This window comes from Netta rufina (genome assembly GCF_964035555.1).
Source record: "Netta rufina genome assembly, chromosome: 13".
NCBI classification, from domain to species: Eukaryota; Metazoa; Chordata; class Aves; order Anseriformes; family Anatidae; genus Netta; species Netta rufina.
In genome coordinates, this window is record NC_140136.1 from 4675401 (window position 1) to 4695499 (window position 20099).

A 20099-nucleotide genomic window follows, 5' to 3' on the forward strand; every position below is an offset into this window, starting at 1 on the left:
CTCACAGAACCTTGAAACTTCTTGTAGTATCTTTGAACTTACTTGCTTTCCAGTTTTAACCACATTTGACTAACCTGTGGGTTTTTTGCAAGTAAAAGTCAATGCTTATTTTCAAAAATTGAAAGCTGAACAAATGGAGCAGTCTCCAAATGCCAATATGTAAAAGATTTGATAATCTCTTTCCTTTTCTGTTATAAACATCAGAAAAGTATGGATCAACCCCTAAGCCTCCAGAGCCCACAAACGTTGATAAAAAATCTAAGCTTCCCCTACTAATTTGCCATTTTCCATCGATTTATACCCTGCTCACGGAGGCACTCCCCCTCACCCCATACACCCAGCTCTATACAGCGAAGCTGCTGCTTTTTAATCGCTGCTTTTACACCAGCCGTGCCCCCTGACGGCCCCCGCAGGCCCCGCCGCTCCTCGGGACTGGGCCGGGCCCCGATCGCGGAGGGTGGAGCCGAGCCGAGCCGCCGCCGCCTCCTCCACCGGCTCCCCCCCGGCCTGCGCGGCCGCGGCACTACTCGAGCTCGGGGATCCAGCGCGGCCTAGTGCCAGCGCCGCGGCCGCCATGGCCGGGGAGGTGAAGACGAAGCTGTCCAAGAACCTGCTGCGCATGAAGGTGAGGCGGGGGGCGGCGGGCAGGGAGGGGAGGAGAAGGGGAGGCATGGGGCCCGAGCTGTGGGGGGGGGGGGACGAGGAGATGGCGGCCGGGCCGGGCCTGAGCCCGCCCTCCGGGCCGCCCGCCGCCGTGGCTGTCCCTGTGGGGTGTGTGGGGACCCGCAATTGGGTGCCCCTTGCAGGCTCTGGGGACGTTTTCCCTTCCTGTATGTGGCCACGCGGCTTCTGCCCTGTTCTGACACAGGCACGAGTGTCTCTCCTGTGTCTTGTACTCTGCACGTGGCTTTGTTTGCTTTTTCTTTACAGCTTTTTGCTCGAGCTTCACTAGCAAGAGGCTGCTTTAACGAGCTGCCCCAGACAGGGTTTCATTTTTTGTCTGTTTCTACTGATAACCAACAAAGTGCCCAAGCACAACGTCTGGCCCTTTACCACCTTCCTCCATCTTTTCCCAGTCACAAACACAAGGGCCATCTGCTTACTGGGTTCTGGTGCACGTTGCATAACACAACGCCTAATTCAATAAAGTACATTCTCCTGTGAGGGATGAGTCTTTAATGTTGGAAAACAGACACTAGAAAGTGTCTACACAAAAAGACAAAAAAAAAAAAAAAGCCTTTTTTTAATGTTAATACTCATTACTTTTTTATAAGTGATTAGCCTTTGTGGCTTCTTGTTTGTGGTGTTTTATTTAACATGCGGGTTTTTTTCACCTATTTATGTGGGACCATGTTTCAGAAACTGCCTGAAAGGTTTTAGCTCCATATAAAGTGGGCTCTGTTACAGTAAGATTGTGGAGTATTTACCACAATTAATAGGTACTGCTAATGAAAGGTTAACATTTGTACACAGGGGAAACAAAATGCATCCTGCCTTGCTCCCAAAGGTAAGTAAATGATGGGCTTAGTTAACCAGCAGCACAGGACAGAGTAAGACTCCCTTAACCTAGATTGCAGCATCATTGATTTTTGTTACTTTTTTGTAATACTCTCTTCTTAGGTGAAACTTATGCTGCTGGTTTTTGCCAGTTTATTAACCCTCCAGAGATTTCAAAGGCTAGTTTTTAGATTTCCTTCCTTGGAAGGCTGTGGGGAACCAGACTGTGAATGTGGTGCTGTGACATTTGCAGATTTAGAGTCCAGGCAGTAGTAACCAGCTTAGAAGAGATGAGTAGGTTTTGAAAAGGTCATACACAGATCATGTGCTTAGCACTTTCATACTGCAAAACCTGTTTACAAATGTTTTAATTAATCTTTTAGCAGCTGCCTCCACGAGTAGTGATAAGATTTATCATAACAATTTAGTAGGCAGGTGAAGGGGCACCCAGAGGTGGCATGTGGTCAGTGATAGTGTTGTGAAAACCCTTTTCACCAAGATCCAGACTACACACACCTCTTGATGTCAAATGGTGGCTCATGCTTTTAGTTCCTATACCATTTGATCCAGGTCCCATTGCTTGGGGGAACTTACCTAAATAACCATGCCGTTACTGCCTTACATACTCTGCATCTACCATGGTTGGTATATTTTTAATTCATTCAAGTGTGTTTACATTTCTGATAAATACAATCACATTTTTTTTTTCCATCCAGCTATTCCTGTAGTAATCGTGAGGAACATAATCTTTAAAATGTAATGTGGAATGATTATTTAATTGTGTGCTTGTAGCAAAATTTCTCCTGTTGAGTTTTCTGACTGGCTAACCAATTTCCTTGAGCAATATGGTTTTCCACATGATAGATTCCCTTATTTTCCTCAACTAGATACTGTAATTTTAATTGGAAAGCTTTGACATATTTTGGGTCGACTCAGAAAACAAAAGTCAAGTTTTCTTTCATTAAAGGTCTTGTACAAATTGATACAAATAGAAATATAAAAGGAAAATGAGACACTATTGGCTTATATGTCAGGGTTTGGTTTGGTTTGCATGGACGTTTTGTAAAGACTGAGAAAATGTGGGTGTATACACATAATATATATTACATACATGTATTACCTATGTACTTTAAATAATCTCAGTAATTTAGGATTTTTGTGGGAGGGAAGTGTGTAGTGATGTCTTCTTGGGCCTTATCCCCAAGTCAAGCCCACTGTAGCTGGGACCAAAGCTATGACCGAGTCTCTGCTAATGTTTGAAAGACAGAAGAGCCCCACTGGCATGTTATCTGTCAGCCTGCAGGCTTATCTAAATACAGAAATGATGCTGCTTTAAATGAAAGGAGTACGATTAGTTGATATAAAACTCCTCTGCAGTGTTGTGCCTACACGTTTGCTTTGATTGCCACAAAGCAATTTTTGTACAGAAGTGTGTATAAACAGCACTGGTAGCCTTGTCTCTTGCTGTGAATTATATCGGTATAAATGTGCACCTCTGTCAGAGGCAGTTACTGAAACACTTTCTGTAGGCCCAGAGGAGGGTCCCAGCTCCTAGGGATGTGAGAATGTAAGGATCGCTCCTGTAAAGTCATGAAGAGTTGTTTTCTCCCCTGTGCTTGGAGAAGTGAGTTAACCTTGTCAATACTTTTAAATTGTCAGTCAGTTCAGGCATCAGACGTGATACAAATGGAAGTATAAGGGATGTTGCACGTATCTCAGGTCTGTGGTTTTGCACTCTCAGCAATTTGTCATGGGCCATGACAAATGCCCTCTTCTATTCCCAGCTGCAAGAGAGGTTACAGCTCCTATCTGCCTGTTCCCATTCCCTGCCAAAGGCTATCACAGACACAGCAATTGGCAGGAACATCCTTGTATTAGGCAGAATTAGCTGTCTTACCCTAAAGTAATTTATTGATCTCAGCTACCTTGGCAGGCTGTTCCTGAGTTAGCAGGTGTTTACCATACTGCTCGACTAGTAGTTTGGTGGGTCATCAATGAGAAGTTAAGAGTTGGTAACATCTTCCTTTAACACAGTTGGATGCAGAAGATGTCATAGCCTCAGTTACTTATTTCAAAGGCAAGTTCTAGCCTGCTGGGTTACAAACACAAACTAGTTTGTAATACGAAATCTGAGAAAAGAAGATGGTTGAAAATACAGAAGTTTCAGAAAGTCACCAACTGGTATGACCAACATTTAGGTCACAGCTCCATTTAGGTCACAGTACTGTTTGTGTGTGTGGGGGGGGTGGTTTCAGATATACTGCAAAATCTTTAATTAGCATTACATTCTCTCTGGCCTTTGCTGAAACAGTAGAAATATCTTGGCTAAATTGTGGATTTGTGACATCTCAGATCCATCAAAATTTTCTTTTTATCTAGGTGCAGACGTGGCTGACTGTTGACTTCCAGTCAGTCCAGATTGTTGTGATGCACAGATGTTTACTTTTCCTTTGTCCGTTTGCCCAAACACAGATTAAGCCCAGAGAAGATCACAAAAAGCATTTAATTCTTATATCAACTGTTAAGTATGTAATGGATAATTATGATTATGTAATTATTGCCTGTACAGAACATACTCAAAAGAGACTGAAGTTGTGCACTTTTGTCTTTATTTTCAGTTCATGCAAAGGGGTTTGGATTCACAAACTAAAAAACAACTAGAAGAGGAAGAAAAGAAGATAATTAGTGAAGAACACTGGTATCTTGATTTACCAGACCTAAAGGAGAAAGAGTAAGCTTGTACTCTTGTATCACCGTTGCATTGTTGTGGGGTGGGAACAGAATTTGTTTTTTTCCCTTTAGCAGAAATATTACTGATAATTATTAACAGAATAAAAAAGAAAAATAGTGACAGACTGGCATTACAGCTTGTTATATTTTCAGGGACATTCCTAAGATTGCCAAGTCCAGTTTGACCTACTTTCACTTCTTGCACGCTTTGTCTTCTTTCACTCGCATTTTCTTCTAGATGCATGTAATTAGTTTCTTTCAGGCAGGGACCAATTCATTCATTGCTGCTTTTGCCATTCATTTGAAAAAAGAAGTTTGAAACTTTGTGTTAGTAAATCGAGCTTCAGTCACATGTGTAGGTCCATTCAGGACCACGTCTTCTTGAGTCCAGCTCACTTCAAGTCCTGTTTTTGAAGTAGGAGAGATAATGGATGAAGCAAAAATAAAGGAAGGCTTAGCTAATAGGGAAGCAAATGTCCATTCCCACTATTTGGAAAGGCACTTTAAGTAGCAAGGGAACTACTTTAAAAATAGTTTGACTTTTGTCCTTTAAAAAGAGAACAAAAATTCTATTGAGTAAGAATGTATATAATTTATAAAAGCTGGGATCCAGAGAATTAACTGTAGTTGAATAAGGTCATTCATAAACTATTTTCCATGACTGTTAGTAGATATGACAAAAAGGTATTTGAGCTTCAGTTGCAGCAAGGAAGGCTCAGGTTTGATATTGGAAGGTTTTTTAACAATGAGGCTATTGAAGCACGCGAATAGATTGCCTAAGAAGACTGTTTTCTTCGTCACTGGAAGTCTTTTGAGGACAGGCCAGTTAGACTTGTGCTGTTCATAGTTCATGTTTAGCTGATCCTACCTTGAGGTAGGAGAATGAGCTTGATTTCTTCAGCATGATTTCCTATGCCTGTAGGAGTTTGTTTTAAATGAGAGATGAAGAGGTAGAGAGAAGGGATGCATGTGTGTGAGAGGAAAAGAAGGATGGAACAGTTCAAGGAAGTACTTTTATCTAACATGAGTGTTATGGACGCCTCGGAGTCATGTTTCTTTTCTTTCCAGGCTCATTGAAGGGAGGAAGAAAGAGGAAATCTTTCTCTGCTGAACAAAGAATTACACAGTGGTTTATATCCTGACAGACTCAACTAATTCCAGGTCTAACATCACAATGAAAAATTAATTAGAAGCTTTTGCTGGTATAGTAATGCCACCTGGAGAGTGATATTTATGTGGTATTTTTATTCTGGCAAAAGCATTAATGTAGGTGGAATCTTACCAGCAAAGAGTGCTTTCTGTCAGGAGAGTTAATTTTGCTTGTGGAACTGGCACAGCTTTGCTGGCAAACAGTATTTCTTTGCACTCCAAGCTCCTTGCATTGAAAGATTTATCAGAGCAATTAAGCTTCAGAAAGTAGTTGATGGTATAAAATACACTGTGGTTTTGTTTATTTGTGTGGGGGAAGACAGCAAATGCTTTTTGCATTTGTTTAATTTGATTATATTAAAGTGCACTGTTTGACAAATGCTGGGTTTGGGTTTTCATGCAGGAGCTTTATAATAGAAGAGAGAAGCTTTATGCCATGTGAGGATCTACTTTATGGCAGAATGTCCTTCAAAGGATTCAATCCGGAAATTGAGGTACTATTTAAATGTTCTCTTTTGAGGTGGTCTCACATTAGGATTGAAACCCTTGGGAACAAGGATTTTAGTGTTCACCGTCCATGCTGGCTGGCCTTTGCAGCACCTTCAGTAAATTCTCTCATGTGCAAGAAAACTGCAATTCTAACCAAAATGTTGATCAATGTAGCATCTGGTAAGTAGAAACCTTTTATCTCTGTGGGTTGATGGTCAGTAATTACATAATTCCTGCAGACATTTCCTTCCTTGAGCTGAGAAGACTGTCCCACAGCTTACCAAAACAATAGCTCTCTGTTCCTCCTGCCATTTAATTCAGAGCCCAATATTACAAATATTCAACCCTGTTTATTCAGCACTTACTCATATAAGTAGGGTCTTGAAATTCCAAAGTAAAAATTCTGGGCAAGAGAGTCTTTCATTTCTTTCTGGCATGATTCATGCTGATAGAACTAGTAATTATTGAAATGGTAATAAAAATGTTACTGCTGAACTGAAACAAGAGGATGAAAGTACAAAGACAAAGAGATGTGAGGAAGGCTATGCAAGGTGATTTAATGGGGCATTCTTTTAGTTATTTTAAACTTGCTTTCACTGTGACTTGGCATATAATTGCTTCATGGTTTTTATTATCGTTTATTGTAAATTCTTGCAGATATTTTTCAACTGTAACAAAACCATTCCAAACACTATGTGCTGACATCACAATGAAAAAATAATTAGGATCTAACTGTCTGGTCTCCTCAAGATGTCTGCCATGCATTTGAGGGTGCTTGGATAGAACAGTTCACTGAATACCCTGTTTATATCTTGTCTTTTTTTCTCAAAGGCAAACTCTTAAGCTCATCTTAGCATTGAAGAGGCATGTTACCTTTTCTTACAGCCCTGTGCTTTAGCCTGAACAGAATACAGCAAATGAGGAAAATGGAGATTAAAACTGATCCTTAACTTTTATGCACTTTTCCTGCCAGTGAATTTCAGCATAGTTGACATTGTGTCAGGGTTATATGTTTAAGCTATTTCTTACTTCATTTTCAGAAGTTAATGGTCCAAATGAACTCTAAAAGCAAGAAAGAAGAAATTGAAGTGGATGATAAAATGGAGGCTGATGTGTCAGATGAAGAAATGGCCAGAAGGTACACTATCCCTAGCCAGTATTGATTATATCTTAAAGTATGTGATATATTAGGTATTATGTGCAGGAGAAGAAACAAAAAAACAACAACAAAAAGCATTTAATACTTCAGTGATTTCTCAGGAATTTTGGTGTTTGTTCAGTGAAATCTCCATCACTTTGGGGGTTAAAATCTCCTAGATGTTTTCTGCCTTTTGATATCCCTATATTCCATTCTAATACCTCCTAGCTCCAGATTACTAACAAACTTAAGCTGTCAAAATGAGCAGTAATTTAATCCGTGATCATGTAGTACTTGTGCTTCTTAAACGTCTAATGACAGGCTTTTTATACTAGTTGAATTGTTGATTAGATTTGTGATTTCCTGCATTGAACTTGCACTGATTTCAGTAAAAGCTGACAATTTTTAATTATCTTTACAGATATGAAACATTAGTGGGAACAATAGGGAAGAAATTCTTGAAAAAAAGAGACCAGCGTGTTCTTCGTGATGAAGATGAAGATGAGAATAGTAACTCAAGACCTAAGAAAGCCAAGAAAATGTTCTTAAAACCTCAGGATTAATGTCAGCTGCACAACTGGAGCTGATAGAAATGTTATCTACCAAATATAGTACCATGAACCGAAGATTGTTTTGAGTTTTTGCTATTTAATGTAAAGGATAGCATTGTAAATCTGAGTCTGTTCTCATTGAAATTTCTGCCATCCACATGACGAACATTTTTAAAAGTGGATGTGTATATAATGGATGTCATACATCCTTTCCTCTCTGAGCAGCTTTTAACGTGTGGGGCATTAAGCCCATCAGTCATTTTTAATGTTGTGTATAACGAGGATGAGTGTCAACATGCAATCAAGAGCAACAGTATTTACATTTTATGATAACATCTAAAAGAAATATTTGCAGTGAAGAGTAGCTTTGTCCAATCCAATAAGGCAGTTCAGCTTTCACTGCTATTTTTATTATGAAAATGAAAACCTTTGCTCTCCACAATTTGAAAAAAGTCAGCAGAAACATGCATCTCTTTTTTTTAACTGTTCTACAAATAAGCTGGGAAAAGAACAGATACAAAATCCATTTTGTTGAATTTTCTGTTTTCTATAAAGCTTATTTAAAAATAGAGGGGTTTGTAGCAAAAAAAATCTTTTTTTCTAGAGCAAGCCAAATATTGGGCAACGTTTACAGTTTGACAGTTGAGCAGATTGTGAGTCTTAATTTCTATCTTCCAAAAGAAGTTTGCTAATCTTGTCTCTTTCAGCCAAAAAATTCCAATCTTATAATTATCTAGGTCTTGTCATAAAAGCATAATAACAGCTTGAAAAACATGTTTGAAAAGTGAATAAAAACTGATTTTTTGTGTGTTTAATGATTGTGGTTTAGCTAATTTAATGTAAAAAAATGATACTTAATACAATCAGAAGAAATCCTGTTTTGTGCTGACCACAGATGTCCCCATGTATTAATTGACTGAGTTAACTTTTCCTGTTCAGCATGTAGTGAAGCCATCTGAAGCAGTGTTTGGACAGAAACACCATGGCCTTTAGTCACTTAGTGCCCTGAACTTACTGAAAAAGGTGACTGTGGTCTTGTCTAAATTCATAGCAGTTCTTTGTATTCTAGTTTTCAACGAGTTCTATTAATTTTCTCAGCTAGATATCTAAATTGCTCATCCTTAATGCTGGCTCTCTGAAGAAAGATTTTGTTAAATTGAAGCAAGACATGAAACTCAACATAAAGACAGAGGCTGTGTCTGCTGTAATGCATGTATGCTACATGAACTATAATTCATATACCAAGAGCAGCTCATTAGATATTCAAGATGGATCACACATGGAAAGAAATACAGTTTTAACCTAGTAAGAGCCTTGTTCAGGTAGAAAGCCTGATTCATGATCTGAGATAGTTTTTCAGAGCTAATTAAATGCTACTGGTTCAATTACTTAAAATTTGATCATATATTATCACTAGTTGAAAAGAAGTTAATGACGACGAGACATTTCTTTTCCCATGGAAGATGTGACCTGAGTTAAGAAATGATTTATTATTGGTCATCACAAGAAAAACTCAGAATATATCCCATTATTCTTATTAGTAGGAAAATCATTTCCCTCTATGTGAATACATTTCTTCAATGGAGAGAGAATTTCTGCAAAGCTGCGTGGGATGGTTCAGGGAGAAAACCACCAGTAACCACGAGGTGTCACTACACTTGCACTTCCCTGAGAGAAACTGGATTGGAGAATGTTTCGGTGACATCATGTACGGAGATTTTGGGTAATTTCAGTAACTACTAGCAGTTCAGATGAACTCTGTGAAGTCTTGCTTGGTCGAGGCTCTGTGCAGAGAGTTCTGTTGTATTGCAGAGTTTTGTTAAATCTGATGGGGTAATTTTGTACAGCTGAAGTGTGTTCTGCCATACGCTGGTCCTTATATTTTAAAGGTACCTAAGTGCCCAAAGTTACAAGGATTTAGAGTTGTGATGGGGTCTTCTGAAATGCCCATCTCTATTTTCAGCTTTGGCGTGTGTGTGTTTAAATTGGGCTCTAGCTTCCTAGCCAAGGTAGAAACATTCTGCTGTATAAAATTAGTGTTTAAACTACTCTTGACAGAGATACAAGTGTAGTGGTGAAATATTCATAATGCAAACCGACATTAATTCAAGCTTTCTTGGCTCTGATAAGTCTCAAATGCAGACCTGTTTTCATGGACAACTTCCTAAGCAGTAGAATTTTAAAAGCTACAGGTTTCTAAATGAAAAGTATTTTTTTTCTTAGAGCACAAAAGCAAGTTGGGATTTTTGTTCAAGCTTAAAAAATAAAACACCACCCGCAAAATTTAGTGGATAAAGAGTTGCCAGACACCAGAAGCGTTTGTGTCTGTTACACTAAGGTAGCTATTAGAGCGAACAAGCAGTGTGTTGTAGTTTGTGCTCGCTGACAGCTCAGCGTTAAGTCTAAGCATGCCTCCTGACAGGTGGAATCTTTGTCCCTCCCTTTGACAGGCTGACAGTGCTTGTTTCTGTAATGACTGCTGATGTTGGAAATGTGCGAATGGAACAGCATCTTTCTTGTTGATGCTTCTTCTTTTGTTACTTTTATTCTGCTTTGAATTGGATCTTGAAGACTACTGGACCAGAGTCCAACTGCAGTGAGACATGCTGTGTCTTCCCTTTAGTAATGCTTGAGCTGCTTAAACTTTGATTCTTTGGGGAGGGGGAAGGCTGTGCAGTGGTGCCATGGAGTTTGAACTGCGTTTCTTCCGTTGTGTGTCGTGTTTTCTAATAAGACTCCATTATACAATTACACAATTGTGGATGGCTGTCGTTGCCATTGGGCATTGTGTGTCTGTAATGGGCAGCTGGGCTGGGATTCTGGGAGATGGTCCAGAATTGAGACTTAAAAAGAAATTTTCTGCTCTTTTTGTTAATTGGAATGCAATACTTGTAAATTTTATTTGGAATTATAAAGGTCCTGGGTGGGGGGTTCTATATGTGTGCTCTGCTTCATTCGAACAACAGTCTGCAACTAAATCTGCACGGTAGCTTGGGCTCTCATTAAACCTTTCTTAAAGAGAGAACATTAATAAATAAGGCGTAGTAGTGGTGAAGGATGTCAAACTGTCGTGCAGCTTTGAGATCAGTGTTTTACTTCTGCATGTGGATGCAAGTTTCTCTGAGAGCTGATGTTTTAAGGACTTCATTGTTGTTGTGGTTTTTTTATTATTATTTTTAGTCTAGGAGAGCGTCTGTCTTCTCCAATAATGCCTTGCTAATGGAACCCCAGTATGAGGCCTCTGGGTTTGATTTTGTTTGCTGTTTACACCATTCTCATCTCAAACCTTTGAGACATTTTGGGTCTAACATTCACACCTTAATATCTTCGGGCTTTCATCATCAGCTTTTGGGGAGCTTCAGTTAAACTGTGAAACTGTTCCTGTGCGTGTTAACACTTCTTTGTGTGATTTGATGCTGCACAATGAGGACCTGGTTATAACTGTTGCACAGAGAGGAAAAACCCATCTCAGGGAGTAATTACCAACAGATGGAGTCAGAGAGAAGGTTAAAGCTTCAGATGTTGGCAGCCCCATAGATCTTTGGTAAGAACAGAATACTAGAAAGGGGTACCTGGGTTGAGTCCCATCTTTCCAGGCACAGTTAAAAATGTCATTACAAATCCATAGGGCTCTGCTCCAGGAACCTTTGCACACCACAACCTGAGCAATTACCTGGGAGCAATAGTAGGACCATCTCTAGAGAAATACAGAGGCAGAATAACCTGTTCACGGCTGTCCTCAAGACAAGAGGCAGCAGTACCAGGAAACAGCTGTAGTTCATTGCATATGATTATGGTTTGGTGACCTGGGTTGAATGCAGATGGGAATTTCTGTCAGCTAAAATGGAGGTGGTAAGTGTCTCCAAGCTCAGAGTGTTCCTTGGGGTCTTGAGGAACAGCTTGTTTTGATCAATCATTTAGAAAGGAATAAAATCCCTTAATGAGACCTTAATATGATACAGTAATAAGAACACATTATAGAACAACGTCCTTAGTTCCGTTGCTTATAGAAAAAACTGTGTTCCCACCTCAGTAAGAACTTTCAGCATCCTCAATCACCTCCCACTTGGTCCTTGGTTCCTTGTCCCTGTGCAGGCACATATGCACCCAGGCCATCGGGTGTCAACACCACTGATGAGCAGGGAAGAGCCAGCACACCCCAGGGCCAGCCTGGAGCTGTTGGCTGCTCAGCCCAGCAGTGGTGGAGTTGGCTATGGGGACTCCTCTTCAATCTACAAGTTCTATTTCCTGGAACTTGTAGGAATTTACCATCTTCAATTCCGCTGTAAAATTTGTTCAGTATCAGTGTGTTTGGCTCAAGAAGTTTGTGGTGGGGAGGGCTGACCAGCAGATGATAGCACGATTGCACAGACCTCATTTACTCAGCTAACGGTGCGTAAAAGAATCATGCAGTTTCTTGGGGGGAGGCTCAATTTACAGTGACTCTGTTTTTATTTTCCTTTATTTTCAAATACACACAGTATTTGTGAGATTTTTGATCAGATAATGTCTTTGAGCAAAAATATACACCATCAGTGAAAGGAATGAGCGTTTTACCAATACTATTATCATAGATGGGGGAGAAAAAGTAGAGAAAGGGTGTTTTTCAGTATTGCTGCTACTCTTTCATGCACTTGAGAGCATTTCCCCTTTCTTAGTGGTTTACTTGGTCAGGCTTTTTGCAGAAAAGCGTGGTGGGGAAAACAACTTTTTTTTTTTTTAATGTGGAAATGCAATTGTAAAATAACTTTTAAAGGAACAAGTTCATTTAGATTTGGTTGGCACCTGGATATATATATTTTTCAATTAAATACAGATGAAGAAACTAACTTGTGACAATAAAGACCTTGTGCTAAGTGTTAATCATTTAGGATAGTCATATGGACTCCCATATTTGCTACACAAAGAGGTAGCGGGGTAGAATTAAGGCTAAAGTGGGGTGGGCTTCCTTGTTCTTTCACCTTTGTTATACAAATACCTTGCAATACTAAAAATATTAAATTTCTACCCCATTTGGGATAGAACTAAATCTAAGGTAGTTGAGACATTTAAGCACCATTCACCCCTTTATAGGGTGCTTACTTATAAGAAGCAAAGAGTGTTGGGTACATCCTCAGAATCCATCAGCCACAATAATGCTGCAACACATACAGTTTGCATCAATTGAAAAACACTTACATACCAAAAATTACCTTGGGCAGTTTACTGCCGTAATGACAAAAGGGATGCACATGATGATAATTTTCATTTCGTACTATATTTTCACCTAAGGATGATGGTGGAAGAATTACACCTCCTAATGTTCCTTTCAAAGATGGCAATATTGTTCAACCTATATTAAAGGTAATGAGATGAGCAGTGAGTGGTTAGATCTTGTGAAAAATGAAGTTTTAAATGCATACTTCATTGTCTAAAAGCTCACAGATGACTTTTTTCCTGTAATGACCATAGAAAATGTGTTGGCAGCATATCACAATGAATAATCCTTACTCCTATTTATGTGCTATAGGCACTCCAAAATTACCCAGACATATTTCTTACCCAAGTTTATAACCAGATTCAAATCAGTCTCTACATTTGTGCCAAAAATTGAACTGCAGTCATCTCACAGAAAATAATTCTATCTACCTGACAGACGAGTCTTAAATCCCTGATTTTCTCCTTTCCCCAGAGTGAAATTCACTTTAATCTGGTATTAATGTATTTTTCCTTCAGTCGCCTGCAAGAGAATCCCATAATCTCGCCGTAGTGATTGCGCAGACCATGGGAGATACGGTACACATGTAGCATTCTCGTAGGTTTTTCCAGTCGTCTAGATTGTGTAAAATCCTTTGACATTAATTGGGATAAGTTTTCTCTCTAACGTGATGTTGAACTTCTCTTTCAGTGTCTTCTCCACCTCTTCATCTTTAAGGGTTATAAATTCCACCAGATCCATGTTTTCCTTGTAATTGTACGTAGTCTCCGTGAGCGTCCACCCGATGAGCGCTCGAAAGCCATCAGTGGTTTGGAGTGTGCAGATAGACTTCTTCGTAAAGAGGGAATCTGGAGATGTCTGAAGGTACGTACACTGGAAACGGAAATCTTCCACTGTCCGTGGTTCAAGACTGAACATATACACTTTCCGACACTCTTTTTTCTCTAGAAGATCAGAATTTGAGAAATTTTGATTGGGGATATATTGTTTCCGTCTCATTTTCTCAAGGTACCAGGTGGCATTTTTTTCTGTGAAACGAAAGACACCAGGTGCCTGGGGCTGGTCTTTCCCTGACACAAGCTCCATCGGCTGCCACATTTGATAGGATACACCAAAGCCTCCATCAACAATGTAGGCTTTCCCATCAATAACTACCTTCACTAGGAGATGGGTCATGATGTTGGCATATGCATTTTCGTGTGGGTTGAACACGTACGCTCCCAGAAAGCTGGCGTCATACCCCAGGCATTTCAGGACCCAGCCTAGCAGCTGGTTGTTTTCCATGCACCAGCCACCACGCTTCCTCCGCACGATTTTGTTATAAACGTGCTCCAACTCCAAAGTAATTTTCTCCCCACAATGGATGCTGAGGTTTTCAAATGGAACAGCACGGATGTGGTGCTGGAATATATCTGTTAGGGTTTCCAGATCTTGATTTTCAAGGGAACCTTTATACCCGGTTCTTGCAAAATATTCTTCAAGGTTCATGTCTCCTGTAAAGGAAGGAAATGCATTTTGGTTTTGTTTCTTTACATCAATGATTTACAATGCTGTGAAGAACTGCCCAGGCTGCTGCCAGCAAAGATGCTTTAATCTACTGAACCTCATCAGAGAGGTTTTTAAAGGTAACAAGTATTCATATCAAACAGTTCCCAGCGCACAGAAGAGCAGTGCATGTCGGGGTTTGCTTTTTGTCTTAGTCATCCCTATGGCAAACAGCTGATGCAATTGCAGCTTATATATGCAATGGCTGCGAAACAGGGATTTGCTGTATTTGCTGGGTTAAGAAGCAAGGTAAGATCACACTAGGGAGTGTTCAGAACATTTCATGAAAAACAGTCTAAATCCACTGTTCAATGAAAGGAGTGCCAGTAGGGGAAGCAGTGTTGTCTGCCAGTTGGAGGCAGAATAATTTGAGCCAGGATCCACATGTTCTTTTCATGAGTGTGCCACTGGCCTGTGATCATAAATGAATCGCTTGTTCACCGCGTGTCTCTTCTGCCTCTGACAAAAAGTGAAAATGATACTCCCTGCACATTTTGTAAAGTGTCAAGTTTTATTCGGATAATTACAGCTGAAAAAAACCTCTGACCTATTCAAGAGTTGCGGACCACTGTGTCTCTTGTCTGCTCTGAGTGTTGCTAAAACTCATTTTGGTGTTGGAATAACAAAGGTGAGTGACCTAAAAGACAAAGAGCACATCTTCTATTCCCCACTGTGCCAGCGTCTCTTACGGTGTCATAAAAGTGGACGGTGGGTGCCTTACAGCTCTCTAGTCCTGGCCTTTTCCAAAACTCACTTTATTCCTGCAAAAGCAGACACAACCAAGCATTTACTGAAGCCTGATACATTGCATCCCTGGTCTGTCCTGCCTCTAGCAATGCCTGCCTCCTGGCCTGGCTTGGTAGGATTCCTCATGAGCAAAATTGCTGATGAGAAACTATTCAGCATGCTTTCTGCCTTCTAATACCATGGAAAGTCATGCCGGTGATCTGGTTTTCACGAAGGCCCATCGCAGTCTGCCAGCCATCATTATGAGTCGGCCGCTCTGTAGGTATCTGATAAGATACTGTTTGTAAAATATGTTGTAGATTGTCTGCTTGGATATAGGGCTGGAGATAAAATGTTTTGAAGGCTTCAACCTTTACAAAGAAAGCACTAAGTGTTTCAGCAATCCAGAGTTACTGCAAATATTTAGTTTCTTGACAGCCCGCAAAGCTATTTGAAAATCTTTTGTGCATACAGTAAGCTGAGGTTTAGACACTTAATATTAGTGACTCAGGAAGTCTATTGTATTCAAATAAATTCAGCAGTGAACCACCGAACGTTTAGTGCAAGCTAGAATTTCTCAAGGTGATTTTCAGTGACAGATTTATGATGTGCATATGGATGTTATAGAAGCAGCTGTCCAAAGTGAATGGAGAGCCCCATCAAAAACTGCATGTTATCTTCTACAGAGGGAATTTAGCTTCCAGTGATATTTAAGTGCATTGTTGGAGGATATTCCAACGTAATCCTTGTTAAGTAGAACATAAACTTCTGGGACTTTCTCCTTTTGATTTGCAGAATCTAAGTCTATGTGATCCTACCCGGTCAGATTGTGAACATGAAGTAGATCACACCAGCATAAAGTTGTATCTTGAGTTTATAATATTTGTAATTTCTCTCTGCAGTTCCATAATACGATTGATCTATGTTAGATCTTAAGTGTAAGAGATGAAAGTTACAGTTCTTTTGAATTGTGAACAGATCAGATGAAAAGCTAGCTTTTAAAAGGTAATCCTACAAATGTGGCTATGATTTATGCATTGAAAAGTGTCAGCGAAAGAACTTCCAAGGATTATTTCTAAATGTCCAAATAAAAGTGTTCATGCAAAAAATATTTCTTACTAGGACTATGCACATTATCAGCATTTCTGCTGTTAAAATACACGTCTGCCTACTTCTATCTTAATGCATCAGCACATGGGCTTTCTGGGGTAGGCAAAACACAGTCTGTAACTTCATTTTTTTCTTATTTGTTTTTTAAAGGCCTGTAATTTTATTTCCAAAAAGCAGAATCTATTGATTATTAAATTGCTTTTTTCTTCCTTTGCATGTGCAATATTTTTAAATGAATTAAAAATCCAAAGAAAAGGCTGTAGTTCTGAATTTGTATCTATTACTGCATCTAAACAAAAGTGAATCTCATAGTCAAGTGAATATCCACCTGAAGAGCAGTAAGACATAAGAATTGAAATTACATTGTTTTGTCCTCTTCAAGAGTCCATGTTTAGCAGGCAATATTTTAGCTCTGTATCTACATATTTTTAAAGATTTATCCTAAAGAGATTTTTGCTTGTTATTCCCAATGACCTTTACCATCATAAAGAAACCATGTTTTGTTTGTTTTAACAAAATAGACTTACCTCTTAAAATAACCTTATTTGTGTATGTTTGCAGCTTCTGGGTTGCTTATTACTGGAACAGCAGTCGGTACAGCAAGAAGTGAATACAAATTTCGAGGGCCGTCTTCCTCTTTAAGCTCTGTTGTCCCTCACTCCTGAATCTTAAACGCCAAGAAAGGGCAGAGTCCACCCAAAGTGAATGCACATTTTTGGACTTCACTGATCCATGAGCAAATTAAACTTTGTTTCTTCTCTGTTAGTAGAAGTTTGTTTTCCGCTGGTTGAGACCAGACTGAACTTGTTTTCCATGCAACATAATTTCTGTAGATATTTACAATGGCTCTGATTTTTTTATAATTGCATTATTGTTAGTTGGCAAGTCAGCACTTTGTGGAGGAGTATAGTCTTCTGTTTCCTTCTGGGTACATTGCATTGCCAAAGAACTTCAGTCTCTGTTTTCCCAAGCTCTGCAGATGTACAAAATGACCTGTCTTTGCTCACAAAGGAACTTTCTGATCTGTTCAAAGCCTCCACTGGAGCAGGTAGTTACTTTGGAGCTGCAATGCCTAATGAACACCATGACAAATATTTATTTGCACAATGTTGTGTGAGAACAGAGTAATCCATTGCCTTTCCAAAACTTGGCCTTCCGCATCCTCACATTGTGTAGCTGTTTGATTCGCTCCTTGTCAAGCATGTCTCCTTCACTTGATAGAAGTGGAAAGCTGAGGGTCCCTTTGGGGAAGACAGAGTCTGTTGGGCTCTATCTGTGGAAGCACCTGATTTTTAGGCACGCTGGCTGTCCCATCACTTGCTGTTGTTGACTGACATAAGTATCAGTCTTTTTCCTGGCTGAGGACCAATGTTGTTCTGTCACCCTCTCATTATGCATCCTGTGCAGTACCTGCCACAAGCCTCATATAGGTAAAAAGTCTGTCATGTTACACCGAACGTGCTGTGAAACCATGCAGCTGGCATGTCCTAACTTCCCAGTGCTCTCTTTTGCATCTCCAGGATTTCTTCTTCCATGTAGTTTTTGTGCAGAATACTACTTGCAATAAATATAAAACAGTTTAGCTATAATACTGTCATGCCTGTTTGATGTCAAGTTGTCAAGGAGAGTTAGGCCCCAAAAGTTTAGATTATGTTTTTCAAAGGTTGATCTAATTTTGATTGTTTCAAAAAGTCTAATTTTTAAGAACTGATGAAACATCTCAGCTCGTGTTGATTTTATTTCAGTTTCAGAGGCACAGAAAAATCATGCTAAAAGGAGCTAAAATTGGGCACTCAGGACTGGAGAGTTTGGATTTGGTTTGTTTGTTTGTTTGTTTGTTTTTAAGTGCCTTTGCATAAATAGCTGACTTCAAGCCAATTTCTAGTAAGGGAACAGGACTCAAGTCTCTCAAGTTATTTCATCAGCAGTTAATCAGTACCTAATTGTGCCTTGTTTTGAGACAGTCTTAACTTTTTAGGAAGTCTTTGATGTCCAACTTCAGCTTGAGTCTCTATTTCAGACTGTTAAAGAAATTCAGTAATTTGTAAAACTGTGTTGAGAAGATTGGAAATAATACCAAAAAATGTTACAAATCTCTTGTGTGAAATGATAATGCAGACTTTTTTCTTTGTGGCATGTGAGATCCAAAGAGGTGGAACAAAATTTCAGGGAGACAAAATGCAATTTCCATATGAGAAGATTAAAGGTGTTGAGATGTTTCAGTTTCTAAAGGAGAAGTTTAAGAAAAAGTACAAAATCAGCATAGGCAGTTAATTAACAATATACTCAAATTTACCAAGCTTTGTGTTCATCTGATTAGCCCAACTTTAGAATCAGATTAACTCTATTAATGTGAATTTTAGAAGGTTTATATTGGAAATTTAAAGACCCATCTAGCACTATTTAGAATTAGATCATATCCACTATATTAGGTGGCAAGCCACGAACGTTTACGGGTACCAGTTTGTTTTCTAGCACTATATTGAATTTTTCTTTCAGTGTCTTCTCAACCTCTTCATCTGTAAGAGTTGTGATCTGCAGGAGGTCCGTGTCCTCCATGTAGTTGTACTTCATCTCCGTGAAGGTCCACCCAACTAAGGCATAAATCCCTTCAGTGGTCTGGAGGGTGCAGATTGACTTCTTCCGAAGTATGTTATCTGGAGACACTTGTAGGTATGTGTTTAGCTCCTGGAAGTCATCTATATGGCGTGGCTTAAGAGTGAATGAATATATTTTTCTTATATTGCCCATTTCTGTTGTATTAGTGGGAGGGACGCTTTGCTCAGAAATATAATGCTTCCTTTTGACTTTCTCAAAGTACCAGATGCCGTTGTCTTCCCTGAAGCGGAAGATGCCAGGGATCTGGGGTTGATCCTTCCCAGAAATCAGCATCACTGGCTGCCATGCCTGATAGGCACCGCCAAAGCCAGCATCTACAATGTAGGAGCTTCCCTTGATCTCCACCTTCAGCAGGATATGATTTATGTGAGCAGTGTATGCCTTCTCTGCTGGATCATAACTATTTCCTCCAAGAATACAAATGTCATATCCTATTCCTTGCAAGGCCCAAAATAAAAGGTAGTTGCTTTCCAGGCACCATCCACCACGTTTCTTTCTCACGATCTTATTGTAAATAGATTGTAAATCCAGCTCAATGGTCTCCCCACAATGCATGCTGAGGTTTTCAAAAGGAATCGCCTGGATGTGATGCTGGAAGATGGCTGTTAAGGTTTGCAAGTCTGCATCCTTGTGGGAGCCATCGTAAGAAATTCTTGCAAAATACTCTTGAATGTTCATTTTGCCTGTGTGAGCAGGAAAATAGCCAGTTACTGTTGTGCAGCTCTCAAGGGGTTCACTCCTATTTCTGCAGCACAGGTTAACCAGCCTGCAAATGTAGCTGAGGCCATTTCAGTGAAGATTTGAAAGAAAGCTGTGCCTTTGGTAGGAGATCACGCAGGTCTAACCTGCATTCTGTCATCTCTATTTCTTAAGAAAGAGGTGAGGATAGGAGCAGGTAACAGTAAAGCTTTATATCTCAGATACTGTCTTCAACCCAGGTGGGTAACTTTGCTATAGGAAAACACAGACAGCACATAATAATCTCTGGCCCCAGATGAGGGTCTGCGTGGCAAAAATTTTATAAAACTAGCAAACAACAGGTTTGCAAACAGCTGTTAGCCCACATCAGCATAAAAGTCACAGCTTTTTTTTTTTTTTTTTCTTTTTTTCCTGTTTCTTTTATAGTAACAGGCAAGCAATTCTTTATCACACAGAAAATTCAACTGCAAATTTTTACATTCATGGTTTCAGCTAACTGGGATTAACTTCTCAGCATGTCAGCATTTCAGCCAAGCTTCTATGTGAAGTAGATTGTTGTTTTCTTAATCTCTTTAGTTTCCCTGTGGAGTTCAGACAGTGCTTTGACCCGGGCTTTTGAAAGGAAGAGATTGTTAATTTTTCTAACCTA

General features: G+C 39.6%; 3 protein-coding genes across 3 annotated transcripts; 1 reads left to right on the forward strand and 2 right to left on the reverse strand.

Annotated features, from left to right (window-relative positions):
* The first annotated feature begins 468 nt into the window (after positions 1-468).
* On the forward strand, positions 469-8358 carry MPHOSPH6 (M-phase phosphoprotein 6). The gene is made up of 5 exons (XM_084294637.1): positions 469-625; positions 4116-4228; positions 5780-5870; positions 6906-7003; positions 7425-8358. Exons 1-5 carry the CDS (start codon positions 575-577, stop codon positions 7564-7566), a joined length of 495 nt encoding a protein of 164 aa, XP_084150763.1. The 5' UTR covers positions 469-574; the 3' UTR covers positions 7567-8358.
* A 5008-nt stretch (positions 8359-13366) lies between these two features.
* Positions 13367-14239, reverse strand: LOC311214161 (arylamine N-acetyltransferase, pineal gland isozyme NAT-10; the record flags this gene model as incomplete). Its single annotated transcript, XM_084294623.1, has 1 exon — positions 13367-14239. One exon carries the CDS (start codon positions 14237-14239, stop codon positions 13367-13369), a length of 873 nt encoding a protein of 290 aa, XP_084150749.1.
* Positions 14240-18541: 4302 nt separating this feature from the next.
* LOC311214160 (arylamine N-acetyltransferase, liver isozyme-like) lies at positions 18542-19429 on the reverse strand (the record flags this gene model as incomplete). The annotated part of the gene is made up of 1 exon (XM_084294622.1): positions 18542-19429. One exon carries the CDS (start codon positions 19427-19429, stop codon positions 18542-18544), a length of 888 nt encoding a protein of 295 aa, XP_084150748.1.
* Positions 19430-20099: the final 670 nt, after the last annotated feature.

Coding starts and splice junctions, on each gene's coding strand:
- MPHOSPH6 (XM_084294637.1), top strand. CDS start 575: ATGGCCGGGGAGGTGAAGACGAAGCTGTCCAAGAACCTGCTGCGCATG. Junction 626..4,115: donor AGAACCTGCTGCGCATGAAG/GTGAGGCGGGGG, acceptor CTTTATTTTCAG/TTCATGCAAAGGGGTTTGGA. Junction 7,004..7,424: donor GATGAAGAAATGGCCAGAAG/GTACACTATCCC, acceptor TTATCTTTACAG/ATATGAAACATTAGTGGGAA.